The sequence below is a fragment of the Equus caballus genome, chromosome 22 (assembly GCF_041296265.1).
Source record: "Equus caballus isolate H_3958 breed thoroughbred chromosome 22, TB-T2T, whole genome shotgun sequence".
NCBI classification, from domain to species: Eukaryota; Metazoa; Chordata; class Mammalia; order Perissodactyla; family Equidae; genus Equus; species Equus caballus.
In genome coordinates this window covers 14,986,540-15,011,678 of record NC_091705.1, presented here as the reverse complement: position 1 = coordinate 15,011,678, position 25,139 = coordinate 14,986,540, and the positions used below count along the sequence as shown (strand labels likewise).

General features: G+C 42.9%; 1 protein-coding gene across 14 annotated transcripts in view; it reads right to left on the bottom strand.

Annotated features, from left to right (window-relative positions):
* The window catches only part of PAK5 (p21 (RAC1) activated kinase 5), a 310,095-nt gene that overhangs the window by 28,430 nt on the left and 256,526 nt on the right, over positions 1-25,139 (bottom strand). For 7 of the 14 annotated variants that reach the window (XM_023626124.2, XM_070247450.1, XM_023626125.2 and 4 more), the window contains 4 exons: positions 16,257-16,748; positions 13,934-14,067; positions 10,508-10,634; positions 403-528 (listed from right to left, as the gene is read on the bottom strand). In XM_023626124.2, coding sequence (XP_023481892.1) covers positions 403-528; positions 10,508-10,634; positions 13,934-14,067; positions 16,257-16,748 — 879 coding nt within the window. Of the gene's footprint in view, positions 1-11; positions 267-402; positions 529-10,507; positions 10,635-13,933; positions 14,068-16,256; positions 16,749-25,139 lie in introns of all 14 variants that reach the window. The other 7 variants (XR_011430889.1, XR_011430887.1, XR_011430888.1 and 4 more) reach the window with 2 other exon arrangements.

The window sequence follows — 25,139 nt, the reverse complement described above, 5'->3', positions numbered from 1 at the left end:
CCAAATATTACCTCTATTTTGTGGAGCTTTCTCCGAGCCTCTATCTTTTGACTCATCACGCCTACTCATCTGTGCATCTCCGGCCACTTTTTAAGTTGCGTTGCTGTGCTTTGTGTGAGCCTGCTATTGAGGGTGGGATCAGAGTTTGAGTGACTCTCCCTCAGTGTCCATTGTAGGACCTCAATAAATGCTCCTGGATCAATGTTGCGGCAGTATCCTCAGTGACGGCCAGTCTCCTTTCTGCCACAACCTACTTTGTGACAAGTCTAGTGAAGAGGAGTCAAATGCAAAGTCAAAACTCATCAACCTGATCTCCGGTGGCAGTTAACTGTCTCAGAACCACTGCATCCCTGAGCCTGTTCAGGCTCTGCCACTCCCAAACAGTGACTGCCACCCCCTTACCTCTGTCCCATAAGGTAGCCTAGAAATCACCTCGGGTGCCATCCAGTAGGGAGTGCCAACCAACGATTTCCTCTTCGGCACCTCTTTGGAAACTTGAGCACAGAAACCAAAGTCAGACAGCTTTATCTGAAAGCAAAGGAACGCAAGAAGCTATTTTAAAATACTGGCTGCTAGACTTAGAAATAGAGAGAGAGTTGTAAATTCAGAACAAAACAGTCTCATTAGCAGGGCTTGGAAATACCGGAGGAGAGGTGGTCAGACCCTTTTATTCGAAAGCACGATTCATTTTAATAGAAAAACCTCTCACGGGTCCACCAGGGTTGACTTGAAATGTTTAAACTCCTGCTGCTGATATCTTCTATAAAATTATGAAACCAAAAACAGTTATAAATTAAATATACCCAAAACAACAAATTCATTAAAATTCAAACCCAGAAGCTTAATTTAATTTAATGTAACAGGTGAAGTTTTAGTCTAAGCAAATTGCTATTCTCAATGTGAGTTTTGTACAAACCCCTGCACTTCAGGTTCTTCTGTGTTGAATGCATTTAGATTTCTAAGTACCATGAGATCATTCAAATAACCAGCCTCATTTCTATATTTGAATTATTGCAAGATCTCATTTATACAGGATGCTGAGATATTGGGAGTACTGGCTCCCTTTTTCTTTTTGTTTTGCTCCTTTGCTCACGACAACTGAAGATGCCAATGTGAACATCAATGCAAGTGGCATTACAGGCAAACAAACTGGGTGTTAGCACTTGGTTACCAGGGGTTTAAGGTGGTCATTCTAATGACCCAGTGTATGTATGTATATGCTATTTATCTTAGACGTCATCAAAAAGAAAAAAATTCTGAAAACTCCTACACAGAGCTTTTAAGAATACTCTTAAGAACACACTGCACCATTAGGCACCCTGCTGCTTTATATATTCTGGGTGACCAGGATTCAGTTTATATCTGGGAGGTGTGATTCCTGTTCATGATGACCTGGTCTGAACCTCAGGTGGCCTCACTGAAGAGGACTGCCACTTAGCTTTGTTGGTGATGATCAAATACATTCAAAGAAAGCAATTCTTTGGGCATTGGTTGGCAATGGTTCAGAATGGCCATCTGAAGTTAAAATTTCCATACATCAAAGGTACAGTCTCTCAGGCACAAATTCTCCCCTGGTTCTCTTCATATGCTCTGAACTTTTTTCAATCTTCTTCTCTGGCTCTACCTCTGCTGCCTACACTTTAAATATTCGTGCTTCTTACGGTGTGGGTTCCTACCCTCACCTCTTCTCTTTTTATATACTCTTGCTAGATATTCTTTTTTCTCTCTATGCTTAATTTAGACCTCTTTCCTTCATTCTAAACCTATACTTCCATCTAATATATTTTTCCACATGGAGTTAACTTTCATGAAGTGTGTAATGTCTGTGTCTAGATTCATTTTTGTGCATGTGGATATCTAGTTGTTCCAGCACCATTTGTTGAAAAGACCACCTTGGTCCATTGTATTGCCTTTACTCCCTTGTCAAAGATCAGCTGACTATATTCATGTGGGTCAATTTCTGGGCTCTCTATTCTATTCCATCAGTCTATTGGTCCACTCTTTTGCCAATACCACACTGTCTCAATTATTCTAGTTTTGTAGTAAGTCCTAAAGTCAGGTAGTGTAAGCCTCGCAATTTTGTTCTTCTTCAATATGTGTCAGCTGTTGTGTTGGTCTTTTGCCTCTCCATATGAACTTTAGAATCAATTTGTCAATATCCACAAAATAACTTGATGGGATTTTGAGTGGGATTGCATTGACTCTATAAATCATGTTGGGAAGAAATGACATCTTGACAATATTGAGTCTTCCTATCCATGTACATGGACTATCTCTCCATTTATTTCTTTGATTTCATTCATCAGAGTCTTGTAGTTTTCCTCATATTTTGTTAGATTTATATCTAAATATTTAACTTTTGGGGAGCTAAGGTAAATGGCATTGTGTTTTTAATTTCAAATGTCATTTGTTCACTGCTGGTATATAGGAAAGAGACTGGCTTCTGTATATTAAACATATATCCTGCAATCTTGCTATAATCACTTATTAGTTCTAGGAGTTTTTCTTGTCAATTCTTTTTGATTTTCTGCAAAGACAATCACGTCATCTGTGAAGAAAGACAGTTTTATTTCTTCCTTCCCAATCTGTACAGATTTTATTCCTTTTCTTGTCTTACTGCGTTAGCTAGCACTTCCAGTATGATGTTGAAAAGTAGTGAGAGTGGACATCTTTGCCTTTTTCCTAAACTTACTGGGAAAACATATTCAATTTTCAAGGCTACCTGATCACTTCTCACTTCCTCCAGAATTTTTCTCAGGAGCCCATACTCATCTCTCTCCTCTCCAAATTTGAGAGAATTTAGCACCCATTCAATCTTTAATTGTTTGCTGATGCTGATTTTGTCCCACTGGCTAGAAATGACATTCCCCATGGGCAATTGTGAAGTCTCACTGTGTTAAGAGCAGGGAAAGCAGTAGTACTCAAAACCACATGCTAGTAGGTTGACTTTATTTTATATTGACACATACATAGATAGCAGATCATGTGATAGAAACCACATTGGTGCTCTTTCTGAAACCATCATCAACTTGCCAAGACAGCTGTTTCTAGAATCAAAGTTGGAATACAGAGGAAATGGGGGTAATGTTTTGGAAATTATTAATGTGTTTTTTTCTTTTTTCATTTCCTTGTTCATGATTCTCTCTCTAATCAGGCCAAGGTTAGTGGTATGGTTTGGGATGGGAGGAGATTAGATTTCTGCAGGAGAAATGCTAGAGAAAGCTGGTTTAGAAGAGAGAATTTTCTTAATTGCTTTGGCATATCCAGAATCAAGATTAGATACCTCAGATCATAAAATTTCCATGTGGTATGAAGAAGAGAGCCCTGTGGCCACGGTAGCTGGTCCAAAATCATTGTTGTCCTATTGTAAAAGGAGTCTACAATTCAGAGAAGTGAAAATCCTACAGTCTACCCCTTTTAGCCTGGGATTATTTGCAGAAAAGGACACAGATTTGATTATTATTTGATTATGTCTGCCTCAACTGGTGGTGGGCTTCAGAAATATCAGAGTAGCACACATCCCCACACAAACAAGGGAGAAGAGAAGCCAGATACGTCTGTGTTCAGAGATAATATTAAAAATATTTAATAACCAGATTCATCTAGACCAATCAGAATCTAGATGTAAAGTTAAGAGCTATCCTAAAGTGATCCTGGGAGTATTACCATCTTTAATGAGGTTGGGAGGTGGCCCCCACGCAGGGCTAAGGTAACGGAGGGTACTCCAATGACTTGAAACACTGGCTATTAACAAATAAGCATAAAAATACTGCAATCTTTTAACAATGGGTATAGATGTACTAGTGTATACTGGCTGAACATCAGCCTTGGCTATTCCCAGTATGGCCTCCATGGAGAGATGGCACAACAGAGTGGGTGAAAGTGAACTGGAGGCAATGCTACTGGCTTCCCTGGCCTTTGAGTGGTGTGCAGGGATCCAAAAGCTCCTCCAAATCTCAGTGGGGGAATGGGGGATACCTGCCACAAGCCCACGGTTGACATGAGGAGGCAGTCTCAAGGATGGCTTTCAAGACTTGAGGCAAGAGGCTGGAGTTGTGGAATACTGCAGAGGCACCCTCCTGAAAAGCCCAGAAGCTGATGGGACCTGTTAATCCCCAGTGGTCACCAGTCCAGGTAGCAGAAGAGACCAGTAATGCCAAGGCAGGGACCAGAGAGGAACAAGAAGATGGGTCTTATCTCTTTTACCCTGAGGTCCCATAAGCTGCATTTGTCCCTTCTTCTCTCAGACTCCATCTTGAGAAAGATGGTAGTGGAAGGTGGGAAGAGGAAGTAGGTGGTGGCCAAATCTGAAAGATGGAGGTTTTAAAGGTGTCACTTAAACCTTACAATAATGTGGTTGAACTTTGATAGACTATGTTTAAATTATGTAAGCAGACTAATGTAATAGATTGAATTAAAATAGAAGGTTTTTAAAAAAAATCTAGTCAGTAGAACTTTGTCAAGAAGTCCCGGTTAGTTTTAAGAGACAGAGAAACTATAATTGTGTGTGCACGGGTGTGTGTGGTTATTTCAAGTTCAAGTGTGAGTGAAATTGCAACCCTACTGTAAGGACGACAGAGAAGGAACAATTTTGAAAATAAATTTCATTTGCCTGTAAATTTAAGAAACCTGAATGATTATGGAGGTGAATGTATCAACATTTTGGTATTGGCAGTTTTTTTTTTTTTTGAGGAAGATTAGCCCTGAGCTAGTATCTGCCGCCAATCCTCCTCTTTTTGCTGAGGAAGACTGGCCCTGAGCTAACATCCATGCTCATCTTCCTCTATTTTATATGTGGGACGCCTGCCACAGCATGGCTTGATAAGCGGTGTGTAGGTCAGCAGCCGGGATCCAAACTGGCAAACCCTGGGCCGCCGAAGCAGAATGTGTGAACTTAGCTGCTGTGCCACCGGGCTGGCCCCTGGTATTGGGAGTTTTTAACATCAGTATTTCTAGAACGGCTCCTTCCTTCCAGACATAAAACAAAAAGACCCCAAACCTGACTGACAAATAATCATCTCCCTGACAAAATGTAAGATGAGAAAGTGAAAAACTTGACACTTGGGAGCCAGGCCTGTTCTTCTGTTGCAGGAGTGTAAGTGCTTCTGCATGATTTTTTTACTCATCCAGGTATATAAAAGAGACATTTTCTAAAAGAATATAATTGCACACAACATTCATCCAGATAAATCTGCACGTAGATAATGAGAACTCAAGTAATGAGTATAATAACACATTGCAGGCAGATCTTAAAAGCAAATCACATAGACTCTAAGCCGAGCCTTATTTTAGATAGAATTACACAACATGGCTGTTTAGGAAACCATCTTCATCTCAAACGGCTAGCACACTGCCCGCCCCCTAAAAGGAGGAGATGTAGCTTGTTTCACAGGGGCCAGACAAGGAACTGGAGCTTAGAGCTCAGACAAAGCTGCTATTTAAACCTGAGATCCTATCCATCTCAGTGTGTCCTGTAAGGAATCAGGGGCCCCACAAAAACATAGGAGAAAGGGGGCAAAAGAGAGTCTCTCCACAAGATAGCCACGGATTTAAAATAGAATGTAAAACCCTCATTCTGTAAATTGCATACATTCTAAAAAATTCTTGCATTTGCTCCTGGTTTTTGCTAAGACAGAAAGATGGATGCTTTTGTGCCTGGTTCCTGGATGCTTCCTATAACGTAATGGTAGTCAAAGCGTGTAGCATCAGCATCCCCTGGGAACTCATTAGAGATGCAGGTTCTTGGGTACCACCCAGCCCACCTGAACCAGAACCTCTGGGGGTGGGGCTGATAAATAAATAAAAAGCAATAGGTTATTAAGAGTATATAAGGAAGATATTTGGTTTAAAATTAATTCAGCCTGAGCTTTTTTTTTCCCCAAAAGGGCCTGATGTGGCCTGTTGAGCATGCATTGTATGTCAGCTTTAAATATTTACTGCGTCCCAAAGACAAGAATGATGCTCTTAAACATAGGGATGTAACTTCCCCTCATATCAGCAATTCCTTTAGGAGAAGCGTCTCTCCCTAAACTAAGGATTAATTACTGACCTGCCTGTGACCTTGTGACCACAGACCTGCTGTGTTCACTGATCTGCTGTGCCAGCAAAGCAATCTCGTGACTATTGTAAAAGGACATTCCTAGCATATGTGCTGTATGCTCTTTGTTCCATGACAGTATATAACCACAAAGAAGTACATCCTACTTCTTTGGTGCCCTTCCTTGGAGAAGGAAGGCCCTGGGCTAGTCCTCAGATCTGGCTCATAATAAACTCATCCAAATTTTGATTTGTAGATTGATTATGGATTATTTGTGTTGACAGGGCCCAGGAATTTTTTTTTTGTTTTGCCAATGTCTCCAGCAGTTTTGATGCTTGCTAAAGTTTGCAAATTTCTCTTTTAAGAAGAGCAATGACCTAGGGACAAGGGGACTGAGAGAGGTCATAGAAGGGACCAGAAGTGATGATAGTGCCTCCAGCTTAATGCCCATTTCTTCAGCTGCCAAATCCAAGAGGAGAGGGAAGACATCACAGGAGCTCAGCTGGAACGGCACAGAGACCTCAGCCAGCCCCTCGGCCATTTGACCGAGCGCAGAGAGCGGCAGGAATTTGCCCAAGACTGCTCGCCAGTATCTGAGGGAGACTCAAGCCTGGGTCTCCTGACCTTTCACGCTGTGCTTCCTGCATTAGGAAAAGCAACCTCTGGGGAGTAGCAGGGAAGAAAGGAGGGGGAGAGTCCGGGTGTGTCCCAGACACCATCTGAAAGGAATGAATTTACAAGCTATTGGACATGCCTAAATCTCTGTTTATTGAAGAAGAGCTTTTGGGAGATAATCTTCAGGTCTTCTTCTAATTGTAAAGTTCTAGTTATTTGAAAAACAACAAATACAAATGCCTATGGGAACAGGCAAATAATACCAATGAATTAAATGGGCCTCTGGAGACAATGGAAAACTAGGGGCACGACCCCTCAGGAAAGAGATACTGACCTCCAGTTGGTTGTCAGGGGCACAGTAAAAGGGATGTGGAACCTTAGAAGGCCCTGGTTGCCAGTCTATGGCCCCTCACTTCAAATCCTGTGGGAGTGAGGCCACAAACACATCACATTGTCTCTAGGTACTGTACCAGCTTGGGCCTCCCCTGAATCACATGCTGAGAACTGGATTCAGTGCAGGTCGGTTACTGGGGACAAGCAGGAAACACTAGTGAAATGGGGACGCCTAACAGGGTAGGGAAGGCAGTCAGTCACGAGTTAGTTACCAGGCAAGTTACCACTGTGGGAACCAGAGCTTAATCCGCTGAGGCAGTGTGCAGACTGTGGAGGACAGGTGCCTCAGAGCTATTCCACCCAAGGGCAAGAGTGCTGGGGTATTTACACACCGACTCCCATCACTGGTTTCCAGGCTGATCCTGGGAGTGTGGATGTGAATTCCCTAGAATTTCTAGCCCGCCTTGTACCAGAAGAGCAGACTACAGTGGCCAGAGAAAGGCCCCAGGCAGAGAGATGCCAGTGGTGGCATTTGGAGGTGGAGCAAGTGAGTGCTGAAATAGGAAATCCTGTGAAGACACACGTGGGGCACGCACAGTATCTGCTATGGTCCTAATCACCCTCATCGCACCACCTCCATTACTGCTGTGTGTGAATTCAGACACAGTGTTGTCAGATACTTTGATTTTTTTTTCAAGGAAGATAGGAATCTGAAATTTTATGTGATCTCCTCCAATTCTTAAGTTGTGGCAATCAATTTACATTTTAAAAAAAGACCATAAAGATCACTTATGTGTTCCTTTTCTTTTCTTTTTTTTTTTTTTGAGGAAGATTAGCCCTGAGCTAACTATTGCCAGTCCTCCTCATTTTGCTGAGGAAGACTGGCCCTGAGCTAACATCCATGCCCATCTTCCTCCACTTTATATGTGGGACACCTACCACAGCATGGCGTGCCAAGCGGTGCCAGGTCCACACCTGGGATCTGAACTTGTGAACCCTACACTGCCGAGAGGCAGAACCTGCGAACTTAACTGCTGTGCCACCGGTCGGCCCCTGTGTGTCCCTTTTCAATAGATGCACTGGGCTTAAGAAGTCATGGGTTTGAATTCCACTCCAGTCAATAAATTTGATAAAAGTTAATCACTCATTGTCTAGTGGCCCCTAAGTATCATCTCTCAAATGCAAGCTCCAGGCTGAGAAAAGATCGTGGATGAATTTACTCAACTGTTAATTGCAAGGGTGGGGAGTGGTGGGGTGGGAGGGAGGACTGCCTTCTCTCTGAGCATCGACCTTGTACCTGGTTTACTTCTGATGGTTTTATACAAATTCTTCATGTAATTCTTGTAACCACTCTATGACATGCTATTTATTTTCCCTTTCAAACCCCGAACATCACAGTCCTCCTGCTTAAGACAAATTAGTGACTTACTAGATATTATTTCTGCCTTGGACATTAGAGAACGATTCACTCTCAGTTGATAGCAAATAATCTCCCTTCTAATCTTTGAAGGGTCCAGAAAGGATTTATCCTCTTAACCCTGAGCAATTCACTGTCTTTTTATTTTTTATTCTGAAATAATTATAGGTTCATAGGAGGTTGCAAAGAAATGTGCACCCAGTCCTCCCTGATGTTAGCATCTTACAAAACAATAAGATATTCTGTACCTTATATAACACCAAGAAACTGACATTGGTACAGTCCATAGAGCTTATTCAGATTCAACTGCCAACTAAGAATTGTGAGCAAATAAAAGGTGGTTGTTTTAGGCCACAAAATCTGGAGTGATTTGTTATGTAGCAAAAGCTAACTGATACACACACCCATACTCTCTTTTTAAAAAAATTTCAGCCAAAGCCAGCCCTGATGGCCTAGTGGTTAAAGTTCGGTGCTCTTATCGCTTTAGCAGCCCAGGTTCAGTTCCTGGTCACGGAACAATACCACTCGTCAGCAGCCATGCTGTGGTGGTGGCTCACAAATAAAAACTAGAAAGACTTACAACTAGAATGTATGGCTATGTACTGGGGCTTTGGGGAGGGAAAAAAAAAAGCAAGATTGGTAACAGATGTTAGCTCAGGATGAATCTTTCCCAGGCGTAAAAAAAAAAATTTCAGCCAGACTAATGCAAAAAGCAGGACTTAAAACTGCCCATGAATTATAATCCCAAATTTGCAAATTATATGTACATATGCATGGAAATATGGGAAAAATAAGAAATGGGATTAAGACTGATCTTTATTTTATCCTTTATACTTTTCTGAATTTTCCACAATAAAATTGACAATCTTTTTAAAACAAAAGAAGAAAAGCCAAAGCATTTGGGCAGTTTCTTCTGGTTGCCCTCTGATCATTCCTGGGCATATTCTGATGTGACATGAATGTTTTCCATATGGCTGAGGTTGCTAGGTTGTAAAAGACAAGAGCATCAAAGGGGAAGCTGGCTTCATTCATCCCAGGGCTATTACCTCTGGTGGGAGTTTCAGGGAGGTCAAAATGACCTAAATAGTGAAAATCTATGCTTGGAAACTTTTCCATCTAACTATGTCTTCCTCGGAATGTCAACTCTTTGTTTCCTTGGCTGTTGTATTCTATGTTCTTTTGTACCCTGGTGTGGCTGATGAGTTTCAACAGAATCTCATAAGCAGGTTGCAGCAAAGGGAAATCAAGAAATCTGGGCCTGGAGATATGCTAGTGTGATGGATAGCTTCTGTTTGTCCTTCAGATCTATTCTCCTCCCTTCTCTGGGCCCTGGAAGGCCAACCTGTATTGACTGCATCAATGGCTTCTGATTGGGTTCAGCCAATGGGAAGCACCAATAGGAGGACATTGGAAGGTCCAAGGAGCAGAATGAGGTGGGAGTATTTATGCCCCCAGCTCCCATCCTGCAGGTTCACTGTGGTCTAGCTTCCACTAAAGACCAGAACTCCTGCCAAGCAACCCTCTTCACACAACAATCTCTATGTCCAGATTCCCAGTAACTAGTTCTGTGCCGTACCTCTTCAGCCATGGGGCATAAGAGTGGTGCTCCATTCTAGAATACTGCTCTAATCCTCATGCACAGTTCCTTATGACTCTTCTGCATCTGCCCACACCTTTATGAAACTCTCCTCAAATTACCCACTGGAGTTTGTCATCTGTTTCCTGCAAGGACACTGAGAGATACTGCAGACATGCACAGTCAAATGAATAGGGTGGGCACAACCCTAGAAAAGTCATTTTCTCTCCTCCAACAAAAATACGAACGTGGCAGGAAAAGAAAAGAAAAGAAATTTCCATAGTTTCTATTCCTTCCCACTCGTTATTAAGATAGAAAATTATCCATCAAATTCAGGTCACAGATAACTCTGACTAAGAGGATGACACAGAGGATGGTAATTTCCTTTTTGTAAGCCTTCTGGGAAGGGCAGTGGGTGACTTGCAAGTAAGAAAAATTAGAATTATGAGAAAGTGTTCTTAGAAGGATAATACCCAAGACAGACAAAGTGACAAGGTAAAGTGTGAGGAGGCCAATGTGAAAATCTTACCCGACCATCGCTCGTCAGCAGGATGGAGTCACTCTTTATGTCCCTGTGAATCACTCCTTGATTGTGAAGGTAGGAGAGAGCTCTCAGAACCGACAGACAGACGGTAGCTATCTGTTCTTCATTCATTCTAGAAAGGAAATAACATTTAAGGAGCAAGGACAGGATTAAGAATATCTTTGAAATGATGGAGAGAGGCAGCTCCCTTTGGTAGTAGTGAACCAGTCCATGCTCTCCAGCCAGTGTCTGGAAAATCTACAGGCAACGAGAAGGCAATCTTTGGGATCTGATTCATGGAACCTAAGGCTTGGGACTTAGGATGACAGGGGCCACATATAAGCAAAAGCAAAGAGACCCCATTTGCTGGCTTTTGGATCACTGATGCAATGCCCTTTCTTGGACTCTTATAGTTAATTCCTTAGGTATTGCCAAACCGCCAGGGTCCTAGAGAGAACACTCTGAATAGAGCCAAAGTTCCAGGGGTCCTTGAGCAAGTCCTTTAACTTCCTTGGGTCTCATTTTCCTCATTTTGGAAACGGGACAGCCACAGTTCTCTTCAAGGTTAGACTCAGGGATCTTTAAGACACCCCTAAGACTTACCCTGCCTCTCACTAGGCCTCCCTCTTGCTTTTTCAGGAGTTGGGAGTTCCTGTTGCTCCAAGTCCCTCTGTCAGAAGGAAACTGTACCTAGGAAGTTACTAATAATTAAGCATGAATGGATCATATTTTAATAAATGGACCATGGGAATGAGGAAGGCAAGTACAGCACTGGACATGGGCTCCCACATTTCATGGCTGCACCTCTCTGAAGAAGATACTTCTGGTTTCAGCTGAAGAGATTGAGGTCAGGTGACCTGCCCAAGTTTAGACAGCTAAGAAAGTGACCAGATCATGATTCAAACCCCACCCCTTTTGAGTTCAGAACTCACGCTTTTCCACTTTCCCCCTACATCACAATGCCATCGCAACTCAAAAGAATGCATTTTCTAATGAGTAAAATAGTTCAGCCATTGAGGGATCTAGGTGAGAATTATTTGAACAGCAGGGGGCTGCTCACTATCCTCAAAATGACCCATTTAGGCATTTGCCTAACTCATCTAGGTATACTACTTCCTCCCTCTCACAGAGCTATTGTGAGGCCCAAATTAGACAGCAAATGTGAACGCGCTCTGAAAACAAACTATCACGCAAACAGAGGAGACTGTCAGGAGAAACAGAAGGGGTAACTGACCAGAGCCCAAATTTAAGGACTGACCAGGAAACTCCAGTAATCCCAGATGACCCTTTACTCAGCAGAACAAGGAAATGAATGGCCTTGAATTTGTGTTTGTCTTGTTGATGCCAGCAAACTCCGACTAAGTGAGACTAAGATTCAAGGCAAAATCCAAGGAGATAGCCAATTAGGAGAACGTTGAAGGCAGAAAGCTGATAAGTATGAAGAAACATGCTCTCCTCTTTGAAGAGGTTTCCTACAGCAATGAATTGGCCCCATACAAAGGCAGGTGAGAAGAAACATTCTTGTCTGAAACAGAGTGGAAATCTACAACCTCTGTGTTCTTGCTTTTGTGGCTTACATGTTAAACAATTAATAAAAATATGTCCAAGGGAGGGGCTTTTTTCTTGCCCTAGGGAGCCCCTCCCTTGGACATATTTTTATTAATTGTTTAACATGTAAGCCACATTTGCCTTATTCTTAGGTCTCTTCAGTACAGTTGTTTCTACACATTGAGATGATCTTACATATTTTTGGGGTGGGCATGTGTGATGGCTACACCAATAGGAGTCTGCCAGCTGAAACGATGGTGATGTCTTCCATGTCTTCCCTCACGCCCTTTTGTTTGAGATGGTGTACTACAGACTCAGAGCTGCAGAGGGTCATGATTGAAACTTTGCCTCATTTTAGTGGAGAAACAGCAGCATATTCTGTCCCTCACGGGGTTTCCCAACACTTTCTTGCTACCTTGCTTTCTGTACTGTACTTCGTCTAGAGTCACTTACGATTTGGGGGCCATTTCAGTGACATCAGCTAATATCCAATGCCTCTTCTTCATGAAAATCCTCTCTTAACTCTTCTGCATTTTATTTACCAGCAAGACCAAAGTTTCCCAAATGTAACAAGCCTTTTTACATGTTTGTTCCTTAGAACGTTGCTCCCCCAAATGTGGTTCCATGAACCTATAGCACTGGCATTGTCTGGGACCTTGTCAGAATGCAGAGTAGTATCAGTATTTGAATCAGAATCTGCATTTTAATAAAACCTAGAGGTAATTTGTATGCATATTAAAATTTGAGAAGCACTGTCTTAGCATATACTCTGTCTTCTGCCTTCAATGGCTTTTCCTCCCACTTGTCTTCTTAGTAAACTCCTATGCATCTCTCAAAACTCATCTCAGATATCATCTTATACTGGAAATCTTTCTTGGCTCTCCCTGATGGAGACATTCAGGTATTCTTCTAAGCTACTTATATACATCTCATTCTGTACAGGCACTATCATGTATTTATTTCTAATCTGTGATTTTCTTAAGGGAATGTACCTGAGCCTTATTCATTTGTAAGACATGAATTATTCATGTAAGACATGTCTCCCCAGTGCTTAGGAAAGAGCCTGGTACATAAAAGGTGATCTATAAACACTTCATGATTTTATTTTATTTATTTATTTTTTGATTTTATTTTTTTTCCTTTTACTCCCCAAAGCCCCCCAGTACGTAGTTGCATATTCTTTGTTGTGGGTCCTGTTAGTTGTGGCATGTGGGACGCTGCCTCAGCGTGGCTTGATGAGCAGTGCCATGTCCGCGCCCAGGATTTGAACCAACGAAACACTGGGCTGCCTGCAGTGGAGCACGAGAACTTAACCACTCGGCCACGGGGCCAGCCCTTATAAACACTTTATGAATGACCACAACTGATATATCAGGGAAGCATGTAGCCAAGGCTACTGGCTAGTAATTAACCATTGTTGCTTGTAACACTATTTTAAAACAGAATTGAATTCCTCTTTCCTATGTAGGTTCATTATTATGACATAAAACTTTGGTCCTCCACCTGCCGCTCCCTCCCCCAGGTACCCTTGGTGTACACACCAATGACATGACAACTCAGGAGAATGAAACTCAGTTTTAGAAATCTATGTAGGGAGGGGAAATTCTATCATTTGTCACTGAAACTTCATTCTCAGCAGCCTGCTGATTTAAAATCAATGGGTATTAATGAACATCTTGAGGGCAGGGAGAATGTTGAATGAATGAACTATACATACATGATATTATACTACGCACTTGGGAGATACAAAGGAAGAGGACAATCATGTTCCCTGACTTCAAAGTGCTTACTATTTAGGAGGAGTTCATAAAGATAGTCATTGAGGCCTCACCCTGTAGGAGAATAATGAGTACCTTTATTTGTCTGGATAGCAAAGAAACTTACCTGGTATGAGTAACGATGTCTGTCAAGGCACCGCCTTCTAGAAACTCCATGACCACCCAGAGCTCATCACTGACAAGGTAGCTGTTGTACATGTCAACCACATTGTCATGGTGGTAATCCCGCATTATCACAACCTGGGCAAAGGGAAAGATACTTTTTGACTTGTGACAGTGAAATTTAGCTTTCTGTTCTCTTGTGCTCACACCTATGCCTTGAATACACCTGATTGAGGGAGGGAGATTTTTTCAGGAATTTACTATAGAGAAAAAGACGGCACTGAGAGTAGCTAGTAGATATAAAAGGAATTAAGTTAATAAATTCGGGAGGAAATGGCAGGTCAACCAGACATTGGAGAAGAAGAGAGGGTGGGCAGGGGAGAATAAGACGTGAAAACAGGCAGAACCATGGCAAGGTCTGCATTCACAAGAGGGAGCTGAGTTGACTGTTCTGGGCGGTTATGATAGCTATCCCTGGGGGTCTCCTTTAGAATGGCACCATCCATAGTCTACTGGTGGTTAACCTGGCAAAAGGGTCATCAACTCACGGTGAGTGAACAGTGAGTCTCACAAATAAATGAAGTAAACAGTTAGTAAGGGTGGGGCCACATGAGATCAGCTTAACTTCTTGGGAGAAGGTCCGGGTTGGTCTGAGAGGGGTTTGGGCTGAATACAAAGGATAAGTATTGAAGGTAAAAACAAATTTGACTTAAGCATAAAAAGGCTAACTTGAGAATGCTTACCGGAGAGAACTTCCAGAAATTGCTGCCCTGTGGCTGCTTCTGGTGACATTTCCAGAATCAGTGTTAAATAATAAATTACAGAATTGCTTATCTAAATTATATTTGCCCTGTCTATTCTGGCATTGTGATTCAGAAATAAGTTCCAGAAATCAGGAATCGTGGACTGGGAAGAAGCTGAAGCCCACTCAACTGGTGCTCTCTGTGAGGTTCAGAGCATGGGAAAGAAATGAACACCTGTGGGAACTGGAGATGGGCGGAGCCACTGGTGGCTTCACATGAGTCACCATAGAAGAGGGTCCAAAGTCATAGCTGATGGCATTTTTTACAGTATGCGTCTACTGCTCTGAGAATTAGGAGATGTGGGGGGTACAGCCTTTGCTAGAGACTGACATATTATCTAACACTGGAAGTTTGACTTGATATCTTCAAGACACAGATTTCTCATCCACAAAAGCTCATCTCTTTCCCCAAGACCTTCTAGACACATTAAAGGGATATTGCTCCAAAATGTTTCGTGTTCTAGACACAGGTACTCATGTCTTTCCGCCAATGTGCATTTTACAGTTCTCAAGTAATAAGCAAATTCAAAAGCAAAATGAGAGAGTGGAAAAATATGTGCAACAAATATATAAGTAAGGGTTAATTCCTTAATATATTAAGAGCTCTTAAAAATCAATAAGACAAAGGCTACTACCCTAACTGAAAACTGTGCAAAGGCCATATAACTTGATGAAGAAATATAAATGGCCTATAAACATTTAAAAATAAATTCAGCTTCACTAGTAATAACAGTGTTAATTAAAGCAGAAAGATTTGGTCATGTTTATCAGATTAACAGATAATGTGATATATCCAATGCTAGTGAGGGTGAAACAGGACTATGGGTAGGGTCCAAATTGGTGCAAACTTTCTGGAAATCAACACTATACATCATTTCTCTAAGTAGAAAAAATATAGAAAGGAAATACAGAAATATTAATGTAGGCTATATCTTGATGGTGGGATTATGGGGCATTTTCTGTATTTTCATATTTTCTACACAAAGAACTTACTGCTTCTATAGTCAGGAAAAATATTTTAAAGTCCCTAAAGAGTGATTCAGCCCATTAGTAAACTACTTCTGTTTATTGTGATAAAAAATTGGCTGCAAAGAATATACACAATAACACAGCAGTGTAAAATGTGTATATGTACAGAGAGTGTAGCATGAGGGTTTGGAATCTGTTAGAATTCAAACCCCAGCTCTGCCATCAACCTGCTGTATGACCCTGGGCTAGTCACTTATGTTACCTGAGTTCAGGTTTCCTTGTTGCTATGGCGATAACATCTTTCTGTCTCATAGAGTTGTCGTGAGAACGAAACCAGATCGATGCTTAGCACAGAAGCTGAGACATATGAAGCACTTCACAAAGGTAGCAGACATACACACACAGGCAAAGACCAGAAGGATGGATTATGGAGCACGCTATTTTTGTATTTATATTTTCAGTGCTTTCTAATGTCCTAAAATGTACATGTACTAATTTTGAAATGGGAAATAAATATTACACAGGCGCGAAGGGATGATCCAATCACATCACTTACCTCATTGAAGAGCAGTTCTCGTCTCTGTTGCTTTCGGAGGTCCATTTTCTTCACTGCAACTTGTTTCCCTGTGTGTTTCTCGGTTGCGATGCACACAATGCCGGTTGACCCTTCTCCGATTTTGATAAAGTTGTCCAAGTATTCCCTAGGGTCTCCTGGGCTGACCACCAGCTGCAGAGCAGCCCGAAACTGTTCGTGGGACACCCTGGAGGGCTGCTGGTCTGAGGAGGAGCCCCAGCTGGGTGGGGGGTAGGTGCTGGATGAGATGCTGAGAGAGCTCAGGTAAGAAGCTGTGGAGATGTACTGCGAACTGGTCTGCAGGGAGGGGTGGTGGTACAGGGTGGCTTTGTGGTACCCAGATGGGTACTGGTGGCTGCTTGAGGAATAGCCAGCTTTGCTTTGACTTTGAGGTAGTTTGGCGGGGACCCTGGGGTAGGTGTCAGACCCTGACAGTGGAGGGCTGAGGACCATCTGTGCTCGATCGTAATCCACCTGGGAAGACAGACATGGATGGAGAATATTCACATATTCACCTGCTACATCTGAACGCCACAGCCAGTTACTGAGCCAACCCGCAGCTGGTCTGAGCGAACAGCATCATTGCACAACCTGGTTGTGGGTGAGGCTTACTTTGCAAGAAGCCTGGTTGCCTCAGCTCCCACCCTTTATCACCATCCAACCTCCCTATCCAGCCTCTTTCTTCCCCTTTCCCTACCAAAATCCCCAGAAGCAGACTCTGAGACCTGAATTTGAATTAAGCAAGCAAGCAGTGGGAGGTGATCCCAGAAGCTATGAAGGGGGACAGGAAAGAGGAAACTGCTAATAAAGGGTGAGTTGCAAGTACGATGGTTAACTTTATGTGTTAACTTGGCTAGGCTATGGCAGCCAGTTGCTTGCTCAAAAACCAGTCTAGATATTACTGCAAAGGTATTTTTTAGATTTGATTAACATTTAAATCAGTAGACTTTGCATAAAGCAGATTATCCTCCGTGATGTGATGTGGGTGCGCTACATTCAATTGTTGAAGGCTCTAAGAGAAAAGATTGAGCTCACCCAAAGAGGAGGGACTTTTGCCTCTAGATTTCCCTTGGACTCAAGAATACATCAACTCCTGCTGCAATTTCCAGCCTACTGACCAGCCCTGCATAGTTCGGACTTGCCAGACCCCACCATTGTATGCGCCAATCCCTTCAAATCTCTCCCTGTACACACACACACCCTATTGCTTCTGTTTCTCTGGTGAACCTTCACGAACATACACAGCAAGTTACCACGAAGCAACTGGAACTTAATCTGCTGGGGAACTCTGAACCCTGAGACTATGCAGAGCATGTGACTTGGAATTGTCCCATGTGAGGGGCAGAGAGTTGGGGTATTTATGCACCAGCTCCCTTCAAATGTTGTTTAACGTCTGCTCCTATGGCTATTAATTCCCTGGCACTTCTGGCCTGCTGTGTCCTGGGCTGAGCAGGCTCCAGTGGCTTGAGAAGGCTCTTAGACCAGAATTTCTCAATCTTGGCATTGTCGATGTTTGGGGCCAGATAATTCTCTGCTGTGGGGCACTGTCCTCCTGTGTGTTGTAGGATGTTTAGCAGCATCCCTGGACTCTACCTGCTAGATGCAGCCCCTCCTCCGAGTTATGAGCAACCAAACGTCTTGAGATATTGCCAAATGTCCCTAGGATATGGACAAAATCGCCCTTGGTTGAGAACCCCTGCTTTAGACAAAGGAAAGCAGTGTTGGCAGATGGAAACAGAAGGTGGTGAAGGGATGTGGCCAGGGCACCAACATTATCTACTACATCTAGGAAAGGGCCTCCTTCTATTCACAGGCACCACAGTGGGGGGAGTGGTGGTGGGTTCCAGTTAGAGTGTGCCTTATCCACAGTGTATTTGCTGTTTATGCCCTATTTTCTTTTTCAGGAATGAAAGACACCATTCCTCATTAAAGGATGCTAGTCTTCAGGGAGCATTTCAGGGGTAGGAGGCCTTTTCCCATGTGTCTGAACTCACATACGTGTGGTTTGTACCACCCAGGCATATAATTTAGCAGATCTGTGTAAAAGGGAAAACATGGCTCCCAGTGCTAAGCAGCTTTTCAGGATGGACGATGAGGTAACCACATGCTCACCAAGTAAGTACAAATAATAATCAACAGTAACCAAAATTTGTAGGGGTGTGTGTGTGTGTGTGTGTGTGTGTGTGCATGTGATAGAGAGAGACAGAGAGAAAGAGAGAGGAAGGGAAACTTGGTCAGCCCTCACAGGGATTCTAGAAAAGAACACTTTACTCTGATTATGAAGAGGGGATTGAGGGAACTAGTGGAAGAGAACAAGGAAGGCAGACAGAGCAGGGGTAGGGGAAGCCAGTGAGGGGCTTATGGGACACTAGGTGTGGGTTTCAGCAATCACTGCCTGGAAGGGATCAGGAAGGAGCTCCGGCTGCCCTTGGAAACACTGAGGTCAGGGATGGTGAACATACCACATAATAGCATGTTCGCTTCCTTGCGCTGGGCAGAAAGTGCTAATCCATCAACACACTGTTGTGTGTAAGATCATCATGGTAACACAGTGCTGTGTACATATAAGATGCTCGAAAAGATTTTCTGATTGGACATCAGGCTCCTTCTTAACACAGCAACCTGGGAAGTTTCTACCACTCTACCAGCATGTACATGGAATGACATTTACGTGCCTCACCTCCATCTACCCTAAGGATCTAGATCTGCTCTAATATGATGGCTACTGGCCACATGTGGCTATTCAGTTAAACTCAATAAAAGTTAAAATTAAAATAAAATACTCAGCTCCTCAGTCATATTAGTCACATTTTAACTATTTAATAGTCACCACATCAGACAGCACAGATATAGAACATTTCCACCATCACAGAATGTTTTATCCAGCAGCACTGTTCTAGATGAATCCATTGCTCCCACATGGTGCATTCATTCATTAATTCATTCATTCCACAAATTAACATTTGAGCAATGATTATGTGTTAGGCACCATTTCAGGTGCTGTGGGAATGTCCAACAATAATCACAATGGATGGTATTTCTGCCTTCCTAGAGTTTACATTCTAGAGAAGGAGTGAGATGGTAAACTAGAAAACCAATAAATATACAGTATGTGGTCCAGAAGCAATAAGTGACACGAAGAAAAATAAAGCAGAGCAAGAGGGTTGAGAGTAACGTGGTGCCACCTTGGATGGGATAGCTAAGGTAGGCCTCTCTGGGAGGTGTCATTCAAGTGGAAACCTGGCTAAAGTAAGGGAGCAAGCCCTGTGACTGTATGGGGAGGAGCGGTCCAGGCAGAGTGCACAGTGCACAGCACACACAGGATTCTGAGGCACATACAGGCTTGAGGAAGAGCATGGAGCCTCCTCTGGAGCAGAGCTGGACACAGTTTGCAAAGATGGACAGAGAAGTAGCCAGGAGGCAGATTATGTGGACCATGGCAAGGACGTCAGATGTTGCTCTGAGTGACGTGGGAGCCACTGGACATTGCTGAGCAGAGAGGAGTGACACGATCTAACTCTCTAGCTCTTGGAAAAGAGACTTTGGTGACAAGAGTAGAAACAGGGCTGCCGGCTGGCTTACTGCAGTCAACGTGGGCAGAGATTAGGGTGGATGCTGAAGATGAGGTAGGAAATGGTGGGACCTAGGGTAGGGTCAGCGGTCAAGCTGACAGGATTTCCTGATGGATTGGATTAGAATTTGAAAGAGACAAATCAGAGATGATTCTTAGGGTTTTGGCTTGAGCAACAGGTCATTTAATGATGTGAAGAGCACAGGGGCAGGAACAGGCTTGTGGGGTGTGGTAATCAGCCTCAAAGATGGCTGCCAATGACCCCTGCCTCCTGACATTCAGATCCTTGTGTAGTTTCCTCCTATATGGTATCAGGTTGATCTGTGTGAGCAAAAGAGTACAGTGCAAGCGACAGTAAGTGCCTTCTGAGGCCAACAAGGACATCGTGGCTTATCTTCTCTCTTGGATCACTCATGCTTGTTCTCTCAAGCTGCTATGTTGTGAGAACATTCAAGAATCCTATACAGAGATCCAAGTGGCAAGGCCTCCAGCCAAAAGCCAGCTAGAAACTGAGGCCTTCCGCCAACAGCCACGTGAGCCATCTTGGAGGTGATCCTTCTGGCCCAGTCAAGCCTTCAGAAGACTGTAGCCCTGGCTGGCATCTTGACGGCAACCTCATGAGAGACTCAAGGCCAGAATCACCCAGCTAAGCTAGCGGAGACATGACCCACAGAAACTGTGTGAGGTAATAAATGTTTATGGTTGTTTTAAGCCAGTAAGTTTTAGGATAATTTGTTACACAGAAATAGAAAACTAATGCATGGGGGAAAACCAAGAGTTCTGTTATGGCTATGTTAAGTTTTAGAGTTATTAAGTATCCATGTGGAGATGTGGCCTAGGCAACTTAGACATGCCTCCAGTTCAGGGAAGAGTTGAGGCTAAAGACATGAACCTGAGAGTCATCCATCAGTATTTAGTTGGTATTAAGAGCCATGATGTTGAATGTGTAAGAGAAGGTCCCACCTTTAGAGACCAGAAAGAGCAGGAGGATCTTGCAAAAAGGAGCCAAGAAGGAACAACAGTGACATACAAAAGAAACTAAGGGACTAGTGTGTCCTGGAGCCAAGGGAAGAAAGTATCTCAAGAAGGAAGGAGTAATGAACCATGTCAAATGCCACTGAGAAGTGAAGTAGGATGAGGCATGTTGCTCATTGGATCTGGCAACATGGTGGTCATCTGGAAGAAGGCAGGTGTCTGAAGCTCTGGCCCCATCATGTAGCATGAATAGATGCCTAACCCACAAGCCTGGGGGAAAGATCTGCACGGAGCGGGCTCCTTAAAATTGCTACCATGGCACCATTCTCAATTCTTCTGCCCTATTTGTTGGCTCCCAGATGGTGGTGCTGATGCTGCACAGCCAGCAATGCAGCCCTTCCCAGCCTTGAGAACACTACACTCTAATCAGGGGAGTTCACCACTCAGACAGCCTCACAGCAGCCAGCAGGGACCAGGCTACTGCTAAGCCAGGGCCCTGGTTGTAGAACAGAGAAAACACGAATTCTGATTCTGATGGCTTTAGCGAAATCACTTAGCCTCTCTGAACCTGTTTCTTTATCTGTAAAGTAGGGACCATAATACCTCCTTCACAGCACTTTTATGAGGCTTAACTGTGGCAACCTAGAGCAACCTAGTGTTTAAGAAAACACACTCTGGGCTCAAAAGTTTTTTCTGTCATTTACAAGTTGTGTGACGCTAGGCAAGTTATTTAAAGTCCCTGTGCTTCAGTTTTCTCATCTGTAAAATGGGAGTAATAATAACAATACCTACCCACTTCCTTAGGTCATCGGGAATTTTAAAGGATTGAATATACATTAAAGGATTCGAACAGTGACCAGCCAATACATTCTAGGTGGTGGTTTTATGATAAACTGCTTAGCACATTAGTGAGAATGTAAAAGAAACAGTAACTACAGTGTTAAGTTAGCATTTATTGAAGGCATACAATGTATCAGTGGCATATGTTTCCCTATACATTAATCTTCAAAACAACCAGAAAAGGTGCCTTTAATTATAATATATTGAACATTGTATTAGAATCAAAATGCTATATTTGAAATGAAGCTGACTTTTTCTAAGCCCTCGGATTTGTGCCACACACAAGGAAAATTGGTGTGTGTGTGTGACGGGGTGGAGAGAGACAAATGTTAGTGTAAATTAAATAAGTGGATTCTTCCTTTAAATTAAACTCAAGATTAGCCAAGCCCAGGCTAGTCACAAGGCCAGTGTGTGAGGGGAAGTGGGGTCTGTGACTTTTATTTTTGCAAGGGTGTCCTGGGAGCCATCACATGCCATCATTTCCTAGTGTCTTCACTGGAGGATTTCCTCCTGTACTTGAAGCGAAATTGAATTCACTTCCCACAAGCATGTATAACTGATCTCTGAAGATATATTAGAAATAAAAAAGCCATGCCCTGTAAGAATCACAACCACCCCTCCACACTGCATCAGGCCACTTTTCTTCTTTATCAACTGTCAGCAGCATTATCAGAGTCTACTCTCAACCCCAGGCATGCGGCATAAAGAAGAGGACACTTGCCAGCGTATATGGGACAATTTCCAGTCAGACAGAATGCAGAGGTGTTCACTGGGAGCTAAATGTCTTTGAAATTAGGTCTCTGAGACAAAGCGGTGCTATGGTCTTCCATGGCTTCTCATAAGAGGTGCAGACTCTTACAAAAAGCAATGGATGAGAGCAGCTACTATCACAAAAGGCAATTTTGGGAACCAAAGTTGAGGTGCACTTGTCGAAGGAGAATTGACTGTTTGCCTCCAGTGAGGAAACATGCGGTCTTCTCTCCGGGCTTCCATCTGTTCACGGAGAAGATGGCAGACAAAGAGGTGACTCTGTGAAGGAGAAATGCATGAATGACCCTGTTTGGGGTCACTATGTCATTGATCCACAGCCCTCAGCTGGGTTTTGATGACCTGATCGTGGGTTCCGTGATGGTGAGTATTGCTGGCCCACACATTTGCGCAGGCCTCATCCTTTTCCAGTCTGAGAGTCAAACAGGAGGCAATTTATCCCATTGTATTGCTGACACAACTGTGGTTCAGGGAGGTGAAACCGCCTCTAAGCAATCCAGGGCAAATCACTCCATACCCCCAAGAGGATTACACGACCCAAAATTCTTCTGCTCAGGTCAGTCCTTCACTCCTAGTGGGAAAGCGTCTAGATGCTTCCTTGTCTGCCTTGGCATTTCCACCATTAGTTGTCACCTCCCTAGTCTATATAATCAAGGCTGGACACTCTCTCTCTGATAAAATGCAGGGGTGTTTTACTGGCATTTAAAGTAGGGTCCTTTCCATTAGCCAACTGCTCTGTTAGAAGTCTGCTCGCAGGAGTAACTCATACTAATGTTAATAATGACAGTTGACATTTACTTGCACTTTCTATGAGCCAAGGACTGTTCTAAGCCCTTTATGTACATGGTTGCATGTAAACTTCAAGTCACACAATGAGATAGGCCCCATGATTGTTCCATTTTACAGATAAGGACACCAAGGCACAATGGGTTTAAGTAGGTCATGCAAAGGTCTCAAAGCTACTAAGAAGAGCCAGAGTTCAAATCTACAGTGTCATTTTAGAACTTGGGCCCTTGATACGTTCTCAGAGATACCCTTCAATGATAAGAAGGTAGACAGGGACAGGACAGAGGTGGGCACAGTGTGGAGTGACAACGATAGAGCTAAAGTCTGGTTAGGGTGCTTCTTTAGGGGCCCAGATGTCTAAGCAGCCTGGAGCACAATGCAAGAACTGGGCCAGAAAATGACAGACGATAATGCCTAGGTGAGGAAAGGGAGAAAAAAACTAAGCTTTTATTTTTAACAGTCTTGGCTTAGAAAAATCAGCTCAAAATATGCAAAAAAGGAATAATCATCATAGCAAAATGAGTTGATCATCTATGTACATAATTCATTGCTTTCATTTCTGTTTTGGCCAGAGAAGAACTTTGTGTTCAGCCACAACAATGCCCCAACTTTCTTCTGTGTGTTCTTCCAAGAAAGCAAGCCCAAGCTTTCTTCTATAACAAGGCCTCTTGGCTCTCTTACATGGCTCTTAAACTGCTGCAATTATTTAACTTTTCTACTCTAAATCATCTTCCCCACGATATCCTATATTTGGAAGTGGGTGAAACATGAATGATGAATTTGTCCATATACACTGTTTTGCACATAACACACATGTTCATGCAAGAAGGACCTGCAAAGGAGTAAAGCTTGAACTGTGCAACCTTTTCTACAACCTGATTTACAAATATATTTTAGAAAACAAAAGGAGTACATGTGGAATCCATATGAGCAGGCCTTTAGTATCTTGAGAAAGATGCAGAGTTTAATCCTAGCGAAACCACACTGCAGTGGAATTGGACCAGCGAAAGAGACAGATATTTAGTAAGCGAATCCAGTGTGCCTCCCACCACCCAGCCCCAAACCATTTCCAAAAGATCTATGCAGGTAGTTCACTTCCGAAGAGCAGATTGCAAGGGCACAGGGACCTGGAGCAGGAGTGGAAAGCCGTTATGCAGGAGAGAAAACAACAGAGATGCCAGAGAGGCTTCTCCTGACTCCTCCAAAGAGAAGAGTCCTGTGATTTTGTGCAAAAGTAACTTCATAAAAATGAGACCATGGTCTGCATCCTTTTAAGGGGGATTTCCATATGGCAAGATGTAATAAAAGAAGATCAGATCTTTTTACAAATTATCACCCAGGCTGCTAAACTGTTTAGCTGCTGTTACAAGGCCACTAGTTGTCACCGAAAATCAGATAGTGAGAAGGAATTCTCTCTACAGGAATCTTTAAAAACACGGAAAGAAAATACCAGCAGTCTTGGTTTCCTTCCTCTTTGAAATGGTTAATAACATATATTCATTTTTTTTAGTTTCCTGATGCCTTTTAGTATAACATATAAATTAATTCTTAAAGAAACACGCTTTTTCATGTCTCTATTCAAATCCAACAAAATACAAGAAGGGCAAAAAAAAGGGCTGTATTTTATGGGAATAAATAACCTCCAGGGAACAATTCAGCCAGACTCCCTTCCACGATGAGCATAGTATCTCCAAGGATAGGGTCAGCTACAGGCTTGTAATGTATCAAAATTATAAATAATTATAGCAATGAATTCATTTAATCAATCAATTTCACGAGTGGTGTGCTCCAGTAGACAGGGCACAAAACTCCACACAGCTATCAATTGCTCCGATTACACCTGGCTGTCAGCCAGAATTCCCCTGATCCATGTTAGTTAAATGCACATTAATCTGAATTTGGAAGTGTAATCAAAGACCTAACTG